The 17,150-nt window shown below is 49.2% G+C and overlaps 1 protein-coding gene across 4 annotated transcripts in view; it reads left to right on the forward strand.

Annotated features, from left to right (window-relative positions):
• TANC2 (tetratricopeptide repeat, ankyrin repeat and coiled-coil containing 2) overlaps window positions 1–17,150 on the forward strand; it is a 2,520,149-nt gene that overhangs the window by 2,347,565 nt on the left and 155,434 nt on the right. For all 4 annotated transcript variants that reach the window (XM_085640812.1, XM_085640825.1, XM_085640816.1 and 1 more), the window contains one exon: window positions 16,432–16,523. In XM_085640812.1, coding sequence (XP_085496938.1) covers window positions 16,432–16,523 — 92 coding nt within the window. The remainder of the gene's footprint in view (window positions 1–16,431; window positions 16,524–17,150) is intronic.

Here is a 17,150-nt window from a genome sequence, read left to right on the forward strand (position 1 = left end):
GCTGACAGGCAGTCAGTGAAGAGTGTCCGGTGGATCCCAAGGCTGGGATCAAGAAGAGAGGATACCTGCAAGCAGAAGGGACAGAGTCAAGGTCACTAGCCAGTGACCACGTGGAACCAGGAAGGAACCAGGCGATGTCGTGAAGATTGCAGGTGAAGGTGAAGCTTGTCGCTGCAGCCACGGGGACCAGGAGACGTCGAGGACGACCAGGACCAGGATGCGAGCTGTCCCACGAAGGCTCTTGCTGTCGGCGGTGTCGAAGTCGAACTAGGACTCACCAAGCCTTGGCAAGCGGAACCCACGAAGAACGGAGGACTTGCTTCTGGTGCAGACCAGGAAGGTCTGGGGTGCTTCTCTTTTGCAAGGAAGCGAGAGCCAGTCTGGAGGAGCCAAACCAGCAGTGAAGATTTCAGGGTGCGTCGTCACAAAGGCCACTAGCCAACGGGCAAGCAACCGGACAGGCGCGGCAAGCAGGAAAATGCAGAAGGGCCCCACGCAGGACTCGTGGAGTGTGGGGGGCTGATCTTCGGTGCAGATGGTGCTTGGGGTTGGGGCTTCTCAATCCCCGGTGCACAACTTCGAGGGTGCCTCAGAAGCTGCGCTGGAAGATACTAGCCACTTTTCCCAGGTAGCCGGTCCCACGTCTCTCGTCGCCTCCACGGATCTCAGCTCGGCTGTGGATGTGGATCAGGGTCGGAGAAGTCTGGAAGTCAAGGCTCTGGTCGGGCTCTGCAGTCGGTCCCTCGTAGAACTTCAGCAAAGGGTAGTCTCTTGATGGTGCCTGTTTGCACATGGTAGCCACTCCTTGGCCACAAGGGAGATTCTTCAGTCTTCTTCTTTCGTCGAATGTCGAAGGTCCAGAGTTTCTGTTCAAGTTGCAGGTTCAGGATAATCTTATCTCCTGGGGCCCAGCTACCACTCTTATACTAATCTGGGGGGCTGGGTTGCCTGCTAGGTCACGCCTTATGGGTGGGACCTGGGAGGGGGGTGGTTACACCCCCTTCCCTTTGTCCAGTTTCGCGCCAGGACTGGGGCTGGAGTGCCCCAGCACCGGTTTGAACTGGACTATGCACGGGACACCTTGTGTGCCCCAGGCATGTCTCATTCTTTTCATCCCTCCCTGCCCCAATACACTAAGGCCTGTCTGGGGTGGTGCTCGCACCTCCCAAGGCAGGAAACCTATTGTCCAAGCCTCCCTTGCCGGGATCACTCCCAGCAGCAGGAGGTCAGACTCGTGTCTGTGGCAGCAGCATCCATTTTGTGATGCTGGGGCTCTGGTTAACTTTAACCGGGTAAGTAGGTTACAACATGTCTTCTCCCTCTAGAAGGGAGGGATAATATCCTCATCCCCAGAAATGGGATGGGGGTATTATTCCAAAGTGTTAGACACCTTACACGACATGTTTTGATAAAGCCAAACCATAGTTACCATAACCGTTTAAGATTATAAGGCACTTTAAGAGTATATGGTAGGCTATATCATAGAACAGCTATAAGGACATGGTTCCGAAAGCTGCAGACAGGCTCAGCTCATGCTAGAGCACCATCTCACATGTTACCAAGCACTCTGCCTCCAGGATTGTTAAGGCCTGCCATAGGAGTGGCTGATAGGTACACATGTGTCTATATGTAAGTTAGGTATAGGAATACTACACCTAAGCAAGGAGTGATTACACGACCTTGCCCCAGCTGAGTGATCAGCCAGTTGTGTCATAATGGAAGTCCAGGCCAGGGGTGGCATAATACATGCTGCAGCCCCTGGTAGGCCTAGGGTACACCTATGCCCTGGGTACCTAAGGTACACTGTACAGGGGCCAATAAGGTGATCCTATCCAAATGGGTTATGCACCTAAAGTACATAGTATTAATTTAGAGAGAGAACAGCAGGGCTGTGGGTCTGGTTAGCAGGCCCACAGCCACATCTAAGTCGAAAACCAGTAAAGCAAAAGCAAAAAGTGGGGGTGAACATAGAAAGCAGACCCTACTCTCCTACACAACCCCTCCCTCCCCCCCCCCCCCCAAACTTAGGGACATTAAACTAACCTTGACCAGTTGAGTCTTCATGTTCTAAGTGGAAATATCTGGAGAGTCCATCTGCATTGGCATGGTCAGTCCCAGGTCTATGTTCCACTGTGAAGTCCGTCCCCTGTAGGGAAATGGACCACCTAAGAAGTTTGGGATTTTCACCCTTCATCTGATTTAGCCACAAGAGGGGCTTATGGTCTGTCTGAATCTTGAAGTGAGTGCCAAACAAGTATGGCCTCAGCTTCTTCAGGGCCCAAACCACAGCAAAGGCCTCTGTAGGAAGGTGGATATCTGACTATGGTTACCCCCAACTTTTTGCCTAGTGTCTAGCTGGTTTTTCGACTTAGTTGTCCTGAGATCCTGCCATTCAGGGTCCCGGGCTGTCTGCTCTCTTTAAAATGGACTCCATGTACCCTAGGTACATTCCTTATTGGTAAGGATCACCTTATTGGACCCTGTACAGTGTACCCTAAGTACCCAGGGCATAGGTGTACCCTAGGCCTCCCAGGGGCTGCAGCATGTATTATGCCACCCCTGGTCTGGCCTTCCAATCAGACACAACTGGCTGATCACTCAGCTGGGGCAAGGTCGTGTAATCACCCCTTGCTTAGATATAGTATGCCTATATCTACCCTTATATATAGACACATGTGTACCTATCAGTCACTCCTATGGCAGGCCTTAACAATCCTGGAGGCAAAGTGCTTGGTAACATGTGAGATGGTGCTCTAGCATGAGCTGAGCCTGTCTGCAGCTTTCTGAACCATGTCCTTATAGCTGTTCTATGATATAGCCTACCATATACTCTTAAAGTGCCTTATAATCTTAAACGGTTATGGTAACTATGGTTTGGCTGTATCAAAACATGTCGTGTAAGGTGTCTAACACTTTGGAATAATACCCCCATACCATTTCTGGTGATGAGGATATTATTCCTCCCTTCTAGAGGGAGAGACATGTTAAAATCCTACTTTGCTGTTTAACTCTAACCAAAGCCTCAGCATCACAAAATGGATGCTGCTGCCACAGACACAAGTCTGACCTCCTGCTGCTGGGAGTGATCCCGGCAAGGGAGGCTTGGACAATAGGTTTCCTGCTTGGGGAGGTGCTAGCACCTCCCCAGACAGACTTTGGTGTATTGGGGCAGGGAGGGCTGAAAGGAATGAGACATGCCTGGGGCACACAAGGTGTCCCGTGCATAGTCCAGTTCAAACCGGTGCTGGGGCACACCAGCCACAGTCCTGGCGCGAAACTGGACAAAGGGAAGGGGGTGTAACCACCCCCCTCCCAGGTCCCACCCATAAGGCGTGACCTAGCAGGTAACCCAGCCCCCCAGATTAGTATAAGAGTGGTAGCTGGGCCCCAGGAGATTAGATTATCCTGAACCTGCAACTTGAACAGAAACTCTGGACCTTCGACATTCGACGAAAGAAGAAGACTGAAGAATCTCCCTTGTGGCCAAGGAGTGGCTACCCTGTGCAAACAGGCACCATCAAGAGACTACCCTTTGCTTTGCTGAAGTTCTACGAGGGACCGACTGCAGAGCCCGACCAGAGCCTTGACTTCCAGACTTCTCCGACCCTGATCCACATCCACAGCCGAGCTGAGATCCGTGGAGGCGACGAGAGACGTGGGACCGGCTACCTGGGAAAAGTGGCTAGTATCTTCCAGCGCAGCTTCTGAGGCACCCTCGAAGTTGTGCACCGGGGATTGAGAAGCCCCAACCCCAAGCACCATCTGCACCGAAGATCAGCCCCCCACACTCCACGAGTCCTGCGTGGGGCCCTTCTGCATTTTCCTGCTTGCCGCGTCTGTCCGGTTGCTTGCCCGTTGGCTAGTGGCCTTTGTGACGACGCATCCAGAAATCTTCACCGCTGGTTTGGCTCCTCCAGACTGGCTCCCGCTTCCTTGCAAAAGAGAAGCACCCCAGACCTTCCTGGTCTGCACCAGAAGCAAGTCCTCCGTTCTTCGTGGGTTCCGCTTGCCAAGGCTTGGTGAGTCCTAGTCCAACTTCGTCGCCGCCGACAGCAAGAGCCTTCGTGGGACAGCTCGCCTCCTGGTCCTGGTCGTCCTCGACGTTCCCTGGTCCTCGTGGCTGCAGCGACAAGCTTCACCTTCACCTGCAATCTTCGCGACATCGCCTGGTTCCTTCCTGGTTCCACGTGGTCACTGGCTAGTGACCTTGACTCTGTCCCTTCTGCTTGCAGGTCTCCTCTCTTCTTGATCCCAGCCTTGGGATCCACCGGACACTCTTCACTGACTGCCTGTCAGCAACTTTCCTTCAGGCATCCATAGAAGTCCACGACGAAACCCGACGCAAGTTCACACCTATGCACCCGCAGTCCGTGGGCTAGGTAACTTGGGTACTTCGGTGCTCACAAGGGTAGTGACTATCCTAGGGTCTAGTTTCCGAGTCTCGACTCTCTAGCTGCTTCAGAAGTGTCCTTAAACTGTTAATTTCTAACAAGTACTATTTCTATCGACTTTTACGCATTACGCGTGAGTGTTTCCACTCTGCACCTGAATCCTGTGGGCCTCCTACTTCCTAACTGTTGCTAGTGTAGTGTAGCCCCAGCGAATCCCTAGGCCTAGGCCTATCCCATTTCCGTGACAGTGGTCCTTATACCACTTACTTAGTATATGGTTTGCGTGGCCCCTAGGGCCTAACTGTATTACTTACCTGTGTGACTTAATGTATGCATAAATAAGACTGTGTTGTACTTACCTCTAATCTCATAAAGAGTGCTGAGGGTTTGACTAGAATAAATACACTTTATTTTATATATATATCTGTTGTGGTGTCCTTTCATTTGGTATTCAAGGGATTATATATGGTATCACAGCTGGCTTCACATGCCATTCAGAGTTTAGCCTAAGACTGCTCTTGTCCATTCTACCACTAGGATAGCTGGTCTATAAGGTTGACTTTACAACCAATCACCATAAGGGTTGTTTGGACTGATATAAGGTGTACACTAGAACTAATGACATCATACATCAGGCCAACTTCTCACAGCCTCCCTCTCAATAGCTGACCAACGTTTCTCTCTAGGGGTCAGCCTTCTACTAATAAAAGCAATGGGCTGGTCTTGACCATCTACATTCAGTTGTGAAAGAACAGCTCCCACACCTAACTCAGAAGCATCTGTCTGGACAATGAACTCTTTGGAGTAGTCTGGACTTTTCAGAATAGGTGCACTGCACATGGCCTGCTTCAGGTCATCAAATGCTTTTTGACAGCTGACTGTCCACTGAACTTTCTTTGGCATTTTCTTGGAGGTCAAGTCATTAAGTGGTGTCACAATGGACCCATATTTCTTAACAAACTTTCTGTAGTACCCAGTCAGGCCCAAGAAAGCTCTGACCTGAGTCTGGGTAGTTGGAGGAGTCCAGTCCTTTATGGTCTGGATCTTGCTCTCCAGTGGTTGAACCTGACCCCTACCAACTAGGTAGCCCAGGTATACAACCTTGCTCTGCCCTATCTGGCACTTAGTGGCCTTGATAGTGAGGCCTGCCTTTTGCAGGGCCTCTAAAACATTCCTCAGGTGGACCAGGTGATCCTCCCAGGTGGAGCTAAAGACAGCAATATCATCAAGATAAGCTGCACAATAATCATCCAACCCAGTAAGGACTTGATTCACCAACCTTTGGAAAGTGGCAGGTGCATTCTTCAAACCAAAGGGCATTACCACAAATTGATAATGTCCTCCTGGGGTCGAGAAAGCAGTTTTGGCCTTTGCATTCTCAGCTAGTCTGATTTGCCAGTAGCCTGCTGTTAGGTCAAATGTGCTAAAAAACTTAGCAGCTGCCAGTCTGTCAATGAGCTCATCTGCCCTAGGTATTGGGTGGGCATCTGTCCTAGTGACAGCATTGAGACCTCTGTAATCCACGCGAAACCTCATCTCTCTCTTACCATCTTGGGTGTGAGGTTTTGGCACAAGAACTACAGGACTAGTCCAAGGGCTCTCTGAAGGTTCAATGACTCCCAGCTCCAACATCGTTTGTACCTCAACTATTATGCAGTCCCTGACATGGTCAGGTTGCCTGTAGATTTTACTCTTCACAGGCAGACTGTCACCAGTGTCCACCTCATGGGTGCACCAGTTTGTCTGACTTGGGGTCAGAGAGAACATATGTCTGTAGGATTGCAGAACCTGTCTGCAGTCCTGTTGCTGATGGACAGTGAGGCTGTCAGAAAAGACCACACCATCAACTGAGCCATCATCAGGGTTCTGAGTCAACAGGTCTGGGAGAGGGTCACTCTCTTCCTCCTGCCCCTCATCTGTAGCCATGAGTAAGCCCATGTCTGCCCTGTCAACATATGCCTTCAATCTGTTGACATGAAGCACCCTGTGGGGGCTTCTGGGAGTCCCAAGGTCCACCAAGTAGGTGACTTCTCCCTTTTTCTCAACAATAGTGTGGGGTCCAGACCATTTGTCTTGGAGTGCTGCTGGGGCCACTGGCTCCAACACCCACACTTTCTGCCCTGGCTGGTAAACAGTCAGCACAGCCTTTTGGTCATGCCACGCTTTTTGGAGTTCTTGGCTTGCCTCAAGGTTTTTAGAAGCCTTCTTCATATACTCTGCCATCCTGGAGCGGAGACCAAGTACATAATCCACTATATCAAGTTTGGGTTGTCTGAGAGGTCTCTCCCATCCTTCCCTTACTAAACATAGGGGTCCTCTTACAGGATGCCCAAACAAAAGCTCAAAAGGGCTGTAGCCAACCCCCTTTTGTGGGACCTCTCTGTAAGCAAACAGAAGGCAGGGTAAAAGGATGTCCCATCTTCGCCTAAGCTTGTCTGGTAAACCTTTTATCATTCCCTTTAGGGTCTTGTTGAATCTCTCAACAAGCCCATTGCACTGTGGGTGATAGGGTGTGGTGAACTTGTAGTTCACACCACACTCTTTCCACATTGCAGTCAAATATCCTGACATGAAGTTGGCACCTCTGTCAGAAATGACCTCCTTTGGAAAGCCCACTCTGGAGAATACTCCAAGCAGGGCCCTTGCCACAACAGGAGCTGTTGTGGTCCTCAGAGGAATAGCTTCTGGATACCTGGTGGCATGGTCCACTATCACCAGTATGAATCTGTGCCCAGATGCTGGTTGTGGGTCCATTGGTCCTACAATATCTATGCCCACTCTTTCAAAGGGAATCCCCACCACAGGTAGTGGTATGAGGGGGGCCTTTGTGGTGCCACCTGATTTGCCACTGGCTTGGCAGGTGACACAGGAGCGACAAAACTCCTTGGTATATTCTGACATATGGGGCCAGTGAAAGTGAGGGACAAGCCTGTCCCAAGTCTTGTTCTGGCCTAAGTGTCCTGCAAGGGGAATATCATGGGCCAAGGTAAGAAGGAAGCCTCTGAACTTCAGTGGTATGACCAACCTCCTGGATGCACCAGGCTTGGGGTCTCTAGCCTCTGAATACAGTAGCCCTTCATCCCAATACACTCTATGGGTACCTTGAGCATTCCCTGCAGCCTCAGCAGCAGCCTGCTGTCTGAGGGGTTCAAGAGAGGGGCAGTCTAATTGAGCCTGCCTCAGATCTGCCCTTGAAGGTCCCCCTGTCCCAAGAAACTCAACCTGATCAGGTTCAAGTTCTTCTAGGACAGTTCCTTCAGGGCTCTCAGAATCATCCTCCTGGGAGGGCTGATCCACCACCTGAGGCAGGGGGGAAGGCACAGCCTTAACCCTACTGCTCTTTCTCTTGGGTTGTGACTGGTCCATAGTTCCAGGATCCAGCACTTGTTCAGTGGTGCACTTTTTGGCCTGTGACCTGGTCACAGCAAGGACATGTGCATCTATCCCCAGCATTTCTGCATGGGTCCTATACTCCACTTCAGACCAAACTGAAGTTTCAATATCATTGCCCAGTAAACACTCTACAGGAAGGTCTGAACTAACAACAACTTTCTTGAGGCCAGTTACCCCTCCCCAGGAGAAGTTAACAATAGCCACACTATGGAAGGTAGTGGCATTGCTAGCGTTGGTCACTAGGTAATTCTCACCTAGTATGATCTGTCCAGGGTCCACAAAGGCAGGTGTCACCATTGTGACACTAGCCCCAGTGTCCCTGTAGGCCTGAGCCATTCTTTGGTTGATAAAAGGAGTCTGTCTGTACTTGCCCAGGTTACTGGGGCCTACAGTAGAGGACAAAGCTAAGTCCCCATCACAGATCAGAACAGCCTGAGTAGGTATTCTGACTAGGCCAGAATCCTCCTCAGTTCCCAGGGTTAACCCTACTACACCCTTTTGCTGGGAACCACCACTTACAGCTGGACTAGGGGGTACAGTTGCCTTAGGGGCAATGGTGGCTGGGGGCTTATCCTTTTTGGTGCACTCACTAAACCAATGTGAGTTGGACTTACAATAGTTGCACCATGGTTTCTTTTGGCCATCTTTCTTTTTATCCTTTTTGGGACCACCCTCCCCTGAGCCTTTTGGGGGCCTGGTGAAGACTTCTGGTCTTTTTGTTTCTGATCATTACCCTTCTGGTCTGCCTTTTTCTGATCACCGCCCTGGTTCTGGTTTTTCTGCTTAACTCTAGTCCTGACCCATCTATCTGCCTTCTTTCCCAATTCTTGGGGAGAAGTCAGATCAGAATCAATCAGGTGTTGATGCAGTAGCTGGTTTTGACAGTTGTTAAGGATTTGTTCTCTCATGATCAAATTATACAATCCTGTATAGTCCTTAACCTTACATCCCACTAGCCAGCCTTCCAGAGCCTTAGTGGCACAATCTACAAAGTCAGTCCAGTCCTGAGTCTGTGTCTTCTGGGTATCCCTGAACAACAACCTGTATTGTTCAGTGGTTAGGCCAAACCCATCAATTAGAGCACTCTTCAGGACAGTGTAATTGTCTGCATCCTTATCACTAACTGTGAGGAGCTTGTCTCTACCTTTCTCAGAGAAGGAGAGCCACAAGATAGCTGCCCACTGACTTTGGGGTACCTGCTGTACTTTGCAAGCTCTCTCCAAAGCAGTTATCCATTTGTGGATGTCATCCCCACACTTGTAGGGAGGGATATCTTGCTCAGGTTTCTATTATCATAGTGCCTCTCTCTATCCTTAGGGATATTGCTGCCACCAGTGGGTTCTGACCCACTTAACTTTTGCTCTCTAGCCAGAGCAAGCTTATCCTTGGCAAGGGCAAGTTCTTCCCTCTGAATCCTCAGATTAGCTTCCCTCATTCTGGCTTCATGCTCCTTTCTCTCAGGGGAAGTCATTCCCCTGTGAGAGGAAGCATTAGAGATGCTAGAGACATGGGAGTGGATGGATTCCCTTGAAGGGGATCTGTCTCTCCTGCTTCTCTGTGTAAGCCCACTTGGGGGTCTGTATGGGGGTACCCCATGCAAACTCCCATGTAAGCTTAGGTTAGCCTGGCTAAGTCTTCCTACTTGGCTCTGGCTATCTACCTCCTTATCTGAAGTCCCATCTGAGTCATCTGTGGTGGGTAGACCCTCCTTTGTACCTAGGGTACTGGCCTGGGAGGCCCTAAAAGTATCATACTACTCTAGGAGTTGTACTAGCTGAAGGAGGGTAGGGTTTGCACCCTGTTTTTACTTTCTGGAGGTACACAATTGTCTCATCTCCTGAAAAGTTAGGGTATCATATCTAGAGGGGGTCTTCTTCAGACCTGCCCCTCCTGAGAGAGCATCTACTTGATCTCCTCCCAGAGACATGATCTAGTGAGGGTGTGGTGTGTGCACCTACCTACACTAGTTGTTTCTACTAAACCTCTCTGGTAGTTGTAGTCAGGGTGTGTTACTCCCTTCAACCTACAACCACTAAGTCCAGTAGGACTTAAGTATTATAATCTATGTTATATGTACCTAAACAATATCTGTGTGATCTTTCAATTTAGTATCTCAAGATTACAATGGTATTACAACAGCAAGCTCAGATCCCAACCGCTGCTCACCAATGTGAGAAGTTGGCCTGATGTATGATGTCACTAGTTCTAGTGTACACCTTATATCAGTCCAAACAACCCTTATGGTGATTGGTTGTAAAGTCAACCTTATAGACCAGCTATCCTAGTGGTAGCATGGACAAGAGCAGTCTTAGGCTAAACTCTGAATGGCATGTGAAGCCAGCTGTGATACCATATATAATCCCTTGAATACCAAATGAAAGGACACCACAACAGATATTTATATAAAATAAAGTGTATGTATTCTAGTCAAACCCTCAGCACTCTTTATGAGATTAGAGGTAAGTACAACACAGTCTTATTTATGCATACATTAAGTCACACAGGTAAGTAATACAGTTAGGCCCTAGGGGCCACGCAAACCATATACTAAAGAAGTGGTATAAGGACCACTGTCACGGAAATAGGATAGGCCTAGGCCTAGGGAATCGCTGGGGCTACACTACACTAGCAACAGTTAGGAAGTGGGAGGCCCACGGGATTCAGGTGCAGAGTGGAAACACTCGCGCGTAATGCGTAAAAGTCGATAGAATTACTAGCAGTTAGAAATTAACAGTTTAAGGACACTTCTGAAGCAGCTAGAGAGTCGAGACTCGGAAACTAGACCCTAGGATAGTCACTACCCTTGTGAGCACCGAAGTACCCAAGTTACCTAGCCCACGGGCTGCGGGTGCATAGGTGTGAACTTGCGTCGGGTTTCGTCGTGGACTTCTATGGATGCCTGAAGGAAAGTTGCTGACAGGCAGTCAGTGAAGAGTGTCCGGTGGATCCCAAGGCTGGGATCAAGAAGAGAGGATACCTGCAAGCAGAAGGGACAGAGTCAAGGTCACTAGCCAGTGACCACGTGGAACCAGGAAGGAACCAGGCGATGTCGTGAAGATTGCAGGTGAAGGTGAAGCTTGTCGCTGCAGCCACGGGGACCAGGAGACGTCGAGGACGACCAGGACCAGGAGGCGAGCTGTCCCACGAAGGCTCTTGCTGTCGGCGGCGTCGAAGTCGAACTAGGACTCACCAAGCCTTGGCAAGCGGAACCCACGAAGAACGGAGGACTTGCTTCTGGTGCAGACCAGGAAGGTCTGGGGTGCTTCTCTTTTGCAAGGAAGCGAGAGCCAGTCTGGAGGAGCCAAACCAGCAGTGAAGATTTCAGGGTGCGTCGTCACAAAGGCCACTAGCCAACGGGCAAGCAACCGGACAGGCGCGGCAAGCAGGAAAATGCAGAAGGGCCCCACGCAGGACTCGTGGAGTGTGGGGGGCTGATCTTCGGTGCAGATGGTGCTTGGGGTTGGGGCTTCTCAATCCCCGGTGCACAACTTCGAGGGTGCCTCAGAAGCTGCGCTGGAAGATACTAGCCACTTTTCCCAGGTAGCCGGTCCCACGTCTCTCGTCGCCTCCACGGATCTCAGCTCGGCTGTGGATGTGGATCAGGGTCGGAGAAGTCTGGAAGTCCAGGCTCTGGTCGGGCTCTGCAGTTGGTCCCTCGTAGAACTTCAGCAAAGCAAAGGGTAGTCTCTTGATGGTGCCTGTTTGCACAGGGTAGCCACTCCTTGGCCACAAGGGAGATTCTTCAGTCTTCTTCTTTCGTCGAATGTCGAAGGTCCAGAGTTTCTGTTCAAGTTGCAGGTTCAGGATAATCTAATCTCCTGGGGCCCAGCTACCACTCTTATACTAATCTGGGGGGCTGGGTTGCCTGCTAGGTCACGCCTTATGGGTGGGACCTGGGAGGGGGGTGGTTACACCCCCTTCCCTTTGTCCAGTTGCACGCCAGGACTGGGGCTGGAGTGCCCCAGCACCGGTTTGAACTGGACTATGCACGGGACACCTTGTGTGCCCCAGGCATGTCTCATTCTTTTCATCCCTCCCTGCCCCAATACACTAAGGCCTGTCTGGGGTGGTGCTTGCACCTCCCAAGGCAGGAAACCTATTGTCCAAGCCTCCCTTGCCGGGATCACTCCCAGCAGCAGGAGGTCAGACTCGTGTCTGTGGCAGCAGCATCCATTTTGTGATGCTGGGGCTCTGGTTAACTTTAACGGGGTAAGTAGGTTACAACAGGTCTTCTCCCTCTAGAAGGGAGGGATAATTTCCTCATCCCCAGAAATGGGATGGGGGTAGTATTCCAAAGTGTTAGACACCTTACACGACATGTTTTGATAAAGCCAAACCATAGTTACCATAACCGTTTAAGATTATAAGGCACTTTAAGAGTATATGGTAGGCTATATCATAGAACAGCTATAAGGAAATGGTTCCGAAAGCTGCAGACAGGCTCAGCTCATGCTAGAGCACCATCTCACATGTTACCAAGTACTCTGCCTCCAGGATTGTTAAGGCCTGCCATAGGAGTGGCTGATAGGTACACATGTGTCTATATGTAAGTTAGGTATAGGAATACTACACCTAAGCAAGGAGTGATTACACGACCTTGCCCCAGCTGAGTGATCAGCCAGTTGTGTCATAATGGAAGGCCAGGCCAGGGGTGGCATAATGCATGCTGCAGCCCCTGGTAGGCCTAGGGTACACCTATGCCCTGGGTACCTAAGGTACACTGTACAGGGGCCAATAAGGTGATCCTATCCAAATGGGTTATGCACCTAAAGTACATAGTATCAATTTAGAGAGAGAACAGCAGGGCTGTGGGTCTGGCTAGCAGGCCCACAGCCACATCTAAGTCAAAAACCAGTAAAGCAAAACCAAAAAGTGGGGGTGAACATAGAAAGCAGACCCTACTCTCCTACAGGCACTGCACACCAATTGCAGTGGTGGCTTATGAACCCGGATTGGGTCGACGGCAGATCCGTCTCCCTTCTTGTACCAGAGTTCACATCGGTGACCGATGCATCACTTCTGGGATGGGGTGGCCACATGGGTGGGGCAGAGATCTGAGGTCTCTGGTGGAGTCCGGGCTCCACATCAACCTTCTGGAGCTTTGGGCGATTCATCTTGCACTCAAGGCATTCCTTACGTCTGTCTGGGGAAGAGTAGTTCAGGTGTTCACAGACAACACCATCGCCATGTGGTACTGCAACAAACAAGGCGGGTGGGGTTGTGGACCCTATGTCAGGAGGCTCTCCGCCTCTGGACATAGCTGGAACATCAGGGCATATCCCTGGTGGTTCAACACCTGGCAGGTTCTCTGAACGCCAGGGTGGACGAACTCAGCCGCAGGTGCATTATGGATCACGAATGGCGTCTTCACTCTGAGGGGGTGCACGGTCTCTTTCAGCAGTGGGGAGAGCCGTGGTTAGATCTATTCGCCACGGAAGAGAACGCGCAATGTCAGCAGTTCTGCACGTTGGAATTTCGAAGGCAGCACTCGCTAGGCGACGCTTTTCGTTGCGAGTGAAGTTGCGGTCTTCTATATGCCTTTCCGCCTATACCACTTCTGCTCAGAGTGCTGAAGAAGATCCGGCGCGACCGGGCCCAAGTCATTCTTGTTGCTCTGGTTTGGGCACGAAGAGTCTGGTATCCCGAGCTACTCAACATGGCCTTTGATCCTCCGACACAACTGCCTCTTCTGGAGGATCTTCTGTCGCAGCAGCAGGGGACGGTCCTCCACCCGAACCTGTCCAGCCTCCACCTCCTTGCGTGGAGATTAAGCGGCGGCAGTTGACGTCGTTTGACCTGCCTCCCGAAGTCTGCGATGTTATCTTGGCAGCCAGGCGTCCCTCCACGCCTGCAGATGGAACAAATTTGCAAAGGCTGTGGTTCCACTTTCCGCCCCTCTTTCTGAGGTGCTCTTGTTCCTCCTTTCTTTGGGCCAGCAGGCCTCTGCTCTGGGCACTCTAAAGGGCTACCTCTCGGCCATTTCAGCCTTCCTTAGGCTTCCTGATCAGCCTTCTCTTTTCAAGTCCCCTGTTGTAAATAGATTTCTTAAGGGCATTACTCATCTTTTTCTACCTGTTCCCTTCGTAATGCCTCAGTGGGACTTGAACTTGGTTCTCACTTTGAAAACTGCCTTTCTGGTGGCCATCACCTCTGCACGCAGGGTGAGTGAGCTGCAAGCTCTTTCTTCCAAGCCTCCCTTTCTGGCTGACAAGGTCGTCCTGAGTACTAGCCCTTCCTTTGTTCCTAAGGTGGTTACTTCTTTCAACATTGGCCAAACCATCAATTTGCCCACCTTCTTTCTGCCTCCATATCCTTCAAAAGAGGAAGAGAAGCTCCACCGTCTGGATCCAAAACTTGCGCTTTCTGCTTGGATTGCACCAAACAATTCTCGGTGGACGACCAGCTCTTTGTTGGTTACGTGGGCGCTAAGAAAGGTCGGGCCGTGCACAAACGGACCATCTCCAAGTGGGTCGTTCTATGCATCAAAGCCTGCTACTCTTTGGCAAAGAAGGAGCTTCCAGTGGGGCTGCGCGCCCATTCCACCATTGGGACGGCAGCTACTACTGCTTTGGGATGAGGAGTCCCCCTACATGACATCTGTCAGGCAGTTACGTGAGCATCGCTGCAGACGTTCACCAAACACTACTGCCTAGACAGCCAAGTTCTGAGAGACGGCCTCTTTGGCCGTTCTGTTCTCCAGGACTTTCTTGTGTGAACTTGGTTCGCAGACCCACCTCCGGGGTTGGTATTGCTGGGGTATCTATTCTAAGGTGAGGAATCTATAACTAACTGTTTCTTTCAGATGAACAAGTTACTTACCTTCGGTAACGATATATCTGTAAGAAACATAGGTTAGTTATAGATTCCTTACCGCCCCACACATCCTCCCCGTTCTGCAAATTGACTTCTAGGGTTAAGGACTGCCTTTCAGAGCCCTAGTTTTGTGCACCACTGGTCAGTGTCTTGCATGGCTCTGCGCTTCTGGCGTGGAAAGTCGTGTACAGAACTGACGTCAGCGAGCGAGGGCATCATCTATGTAGCCCGACGACTACGACAACGAACACGGAGTCGACCAACGCCACCTTCCGACACGCAGGGGTACTGCTGATGAAAAACTTTCTGGATCCAGTCTGACACCTGGGGGTAATTCTAAGGTAAGTGATCTGTAACTAACTTATTTTTCTTACAGATCTATTGTTGCCGGAGGTAAGTAACTTGTTCAATGGGCTCATTCCACACGTAAACAAGGAGCCACTATGGATTTGTTTGTAAATATTCCTGTAGGAGATATGAGTAAAGTAGCTATTTGAAATAACTCATAAACATTTGTTAGGCACTATTGTGTTGATGTACTCACTAATCAGGAAGCAAGAATGGGTCAAGCTGTACTTAAAATATTATTTCAAACAAGTAATTCAACCAGTCGCTAGCTGCAGCAAGGGGAGCACAGCATTACATTCAATGCTAAGCATTTGTATCTACGGCCAACACATGCTGCACATGGAATATGATACCCTGTAAGCATCTATTTGTAGCGTGTAGTGCCGTAGATTCATATGCACCCACCCCCCTTCCCGGAAGCTTTTGGTTGTATTACTTCAAACTATTTAAAACATATTTAACTAACTAAGGACTTGATATGCATGTTCTCTTTATTCTGTCACTTAATTGCTCCTATCTTTTTAATACTCACCCGAACATGCACAATACACACTGCAGGAGGGGGTCACTATACCTCGTGACTCAAAAGACTTCCTCGAAGAATAACAACTTGTAATCGTCTGGGCCCAACACTAGATGGCAGGATAAGGCTGAGCAAATAAATCTACTGCACTACATGCTACAAATAGATGATTACAGGGTAAGTAACATATTCCTTCTCTGTTGCTTATTTGCCTGCACAATTACAATGGTCTAAATGTAATAACAGTTTTATCTACAGAATGTTATTGTTCTGTACAAACAGTTAAGTAGACAAGCATCAATTAGTTGGAGAGATGAACGCAAAACAATTTTATTATAAGCTAAAGTTCAAACATTGGATGGATGCGCTTGACATTTTGATTGTGCAGGTAAAGCCTAGTTAGGCGACTTGATTGACCACAAAATGCTTTCATCAGTCTGACAATAGATAGTAATATTAATAACTATACCACTTGTAAACTAGTGACCCTCAGCTTTCTCTGATTTTGGGGTTTTCTGCAGCAGAAACTACAATAAATCTTCCCACTTTTAAAAATAATTTCAAACTATTATTTTCCGAGTAATGTGCATTATTGCTGCACTACTTAAAGCAGTGCTTTACTGCACTTTCCTAAACGAGTAATAGTACACTGTCACCCTAAAAATAAAGGGTATAGGAAAACACACATGGCACAAAGTTTCAAACAATATAGGCTTTCATGGTGTTATATTTTCAAAAGCTGAAATACTGTTTGGCTAAAAACCTGCAAGGCAATCGAAGTCACACTATTCAAAGCTAATATGCTTCTAAGGCCCATGTCAAGTTGTTCTCGTCAGCAGAAATTCTTTCTTTCCTAACCTTCCACAACCTCTTCTTCTGTTGTGTTTATTTTTTTTCACCTTGCTTCCTTACCACCCTGGCATTGTATGAGTTTTTACCCATCATGCATCCTGTACACTGCAGGTCCAGCCACCTGGGCGATGGCCACCTCCAAACCCGACATCATGATCATCCTGCTGAGCAAACTGATGGAAGAAGGAGACATGTTCTACAAGGTGAGGCTCCGCACAGACACACGTATGCAAGCTGTATGAGTGGACAAATGTGCTTAGTTGTTGACATGCTGCCAAGCATGATGACGTGCAATACAGAATATCTGAGGAAATACGAGCATCTTGCGATAATATGATCACATAATGCATGGTGTAAGTTGGAGTGAAAATAACAGTACATTTTAAATACGAAAGACAATCCATGCTGATTTTTAGATCGGTCACTGAAGCTTTGGATTGTAAAACTGGATTGAGAGGTTATTGAAGTAAGATAAACTATATTACTATAAGGTTCACTGGCCCTTCTCTGCTGGACACTCCTAACTGAAGGGATTGGTGTTCTGCCTTCGGTTGCCATTACCCAGTTCTCTTGCACTCTACTAAAGGTGCATGACTGTCAATGTTGACCACATTACGCAATCCCAGTTCCTTGTCACCATAAAATTCAAATCTGTCTGTCCGAAGTACTTCACCCAAGGAAGCCTCTACGTTCTAGCCTTCTCATGTACCCACAATTAATGATGCTTGAAGATCAAGTTCTGTACATATAACAAATTAGTACTTTCTATTAACCTGGGCCCACGCCGTGATGTTCCTGCTCAAGTTTAATTGTGTTTGATAGTATACCAA

This window comes from Triturus cristatus, chromosome 1_1, assembly GCF_964204655.1.
Source record: "Triturus cristatus chromosome 1_1, aTriCri1.1, whole genome shotgun sequence".
NCBI lineage: Eukaryota > Metazoa > Chordata > Amphibia > Caudata > Salamandridae > Triturus > Triturus cristatus.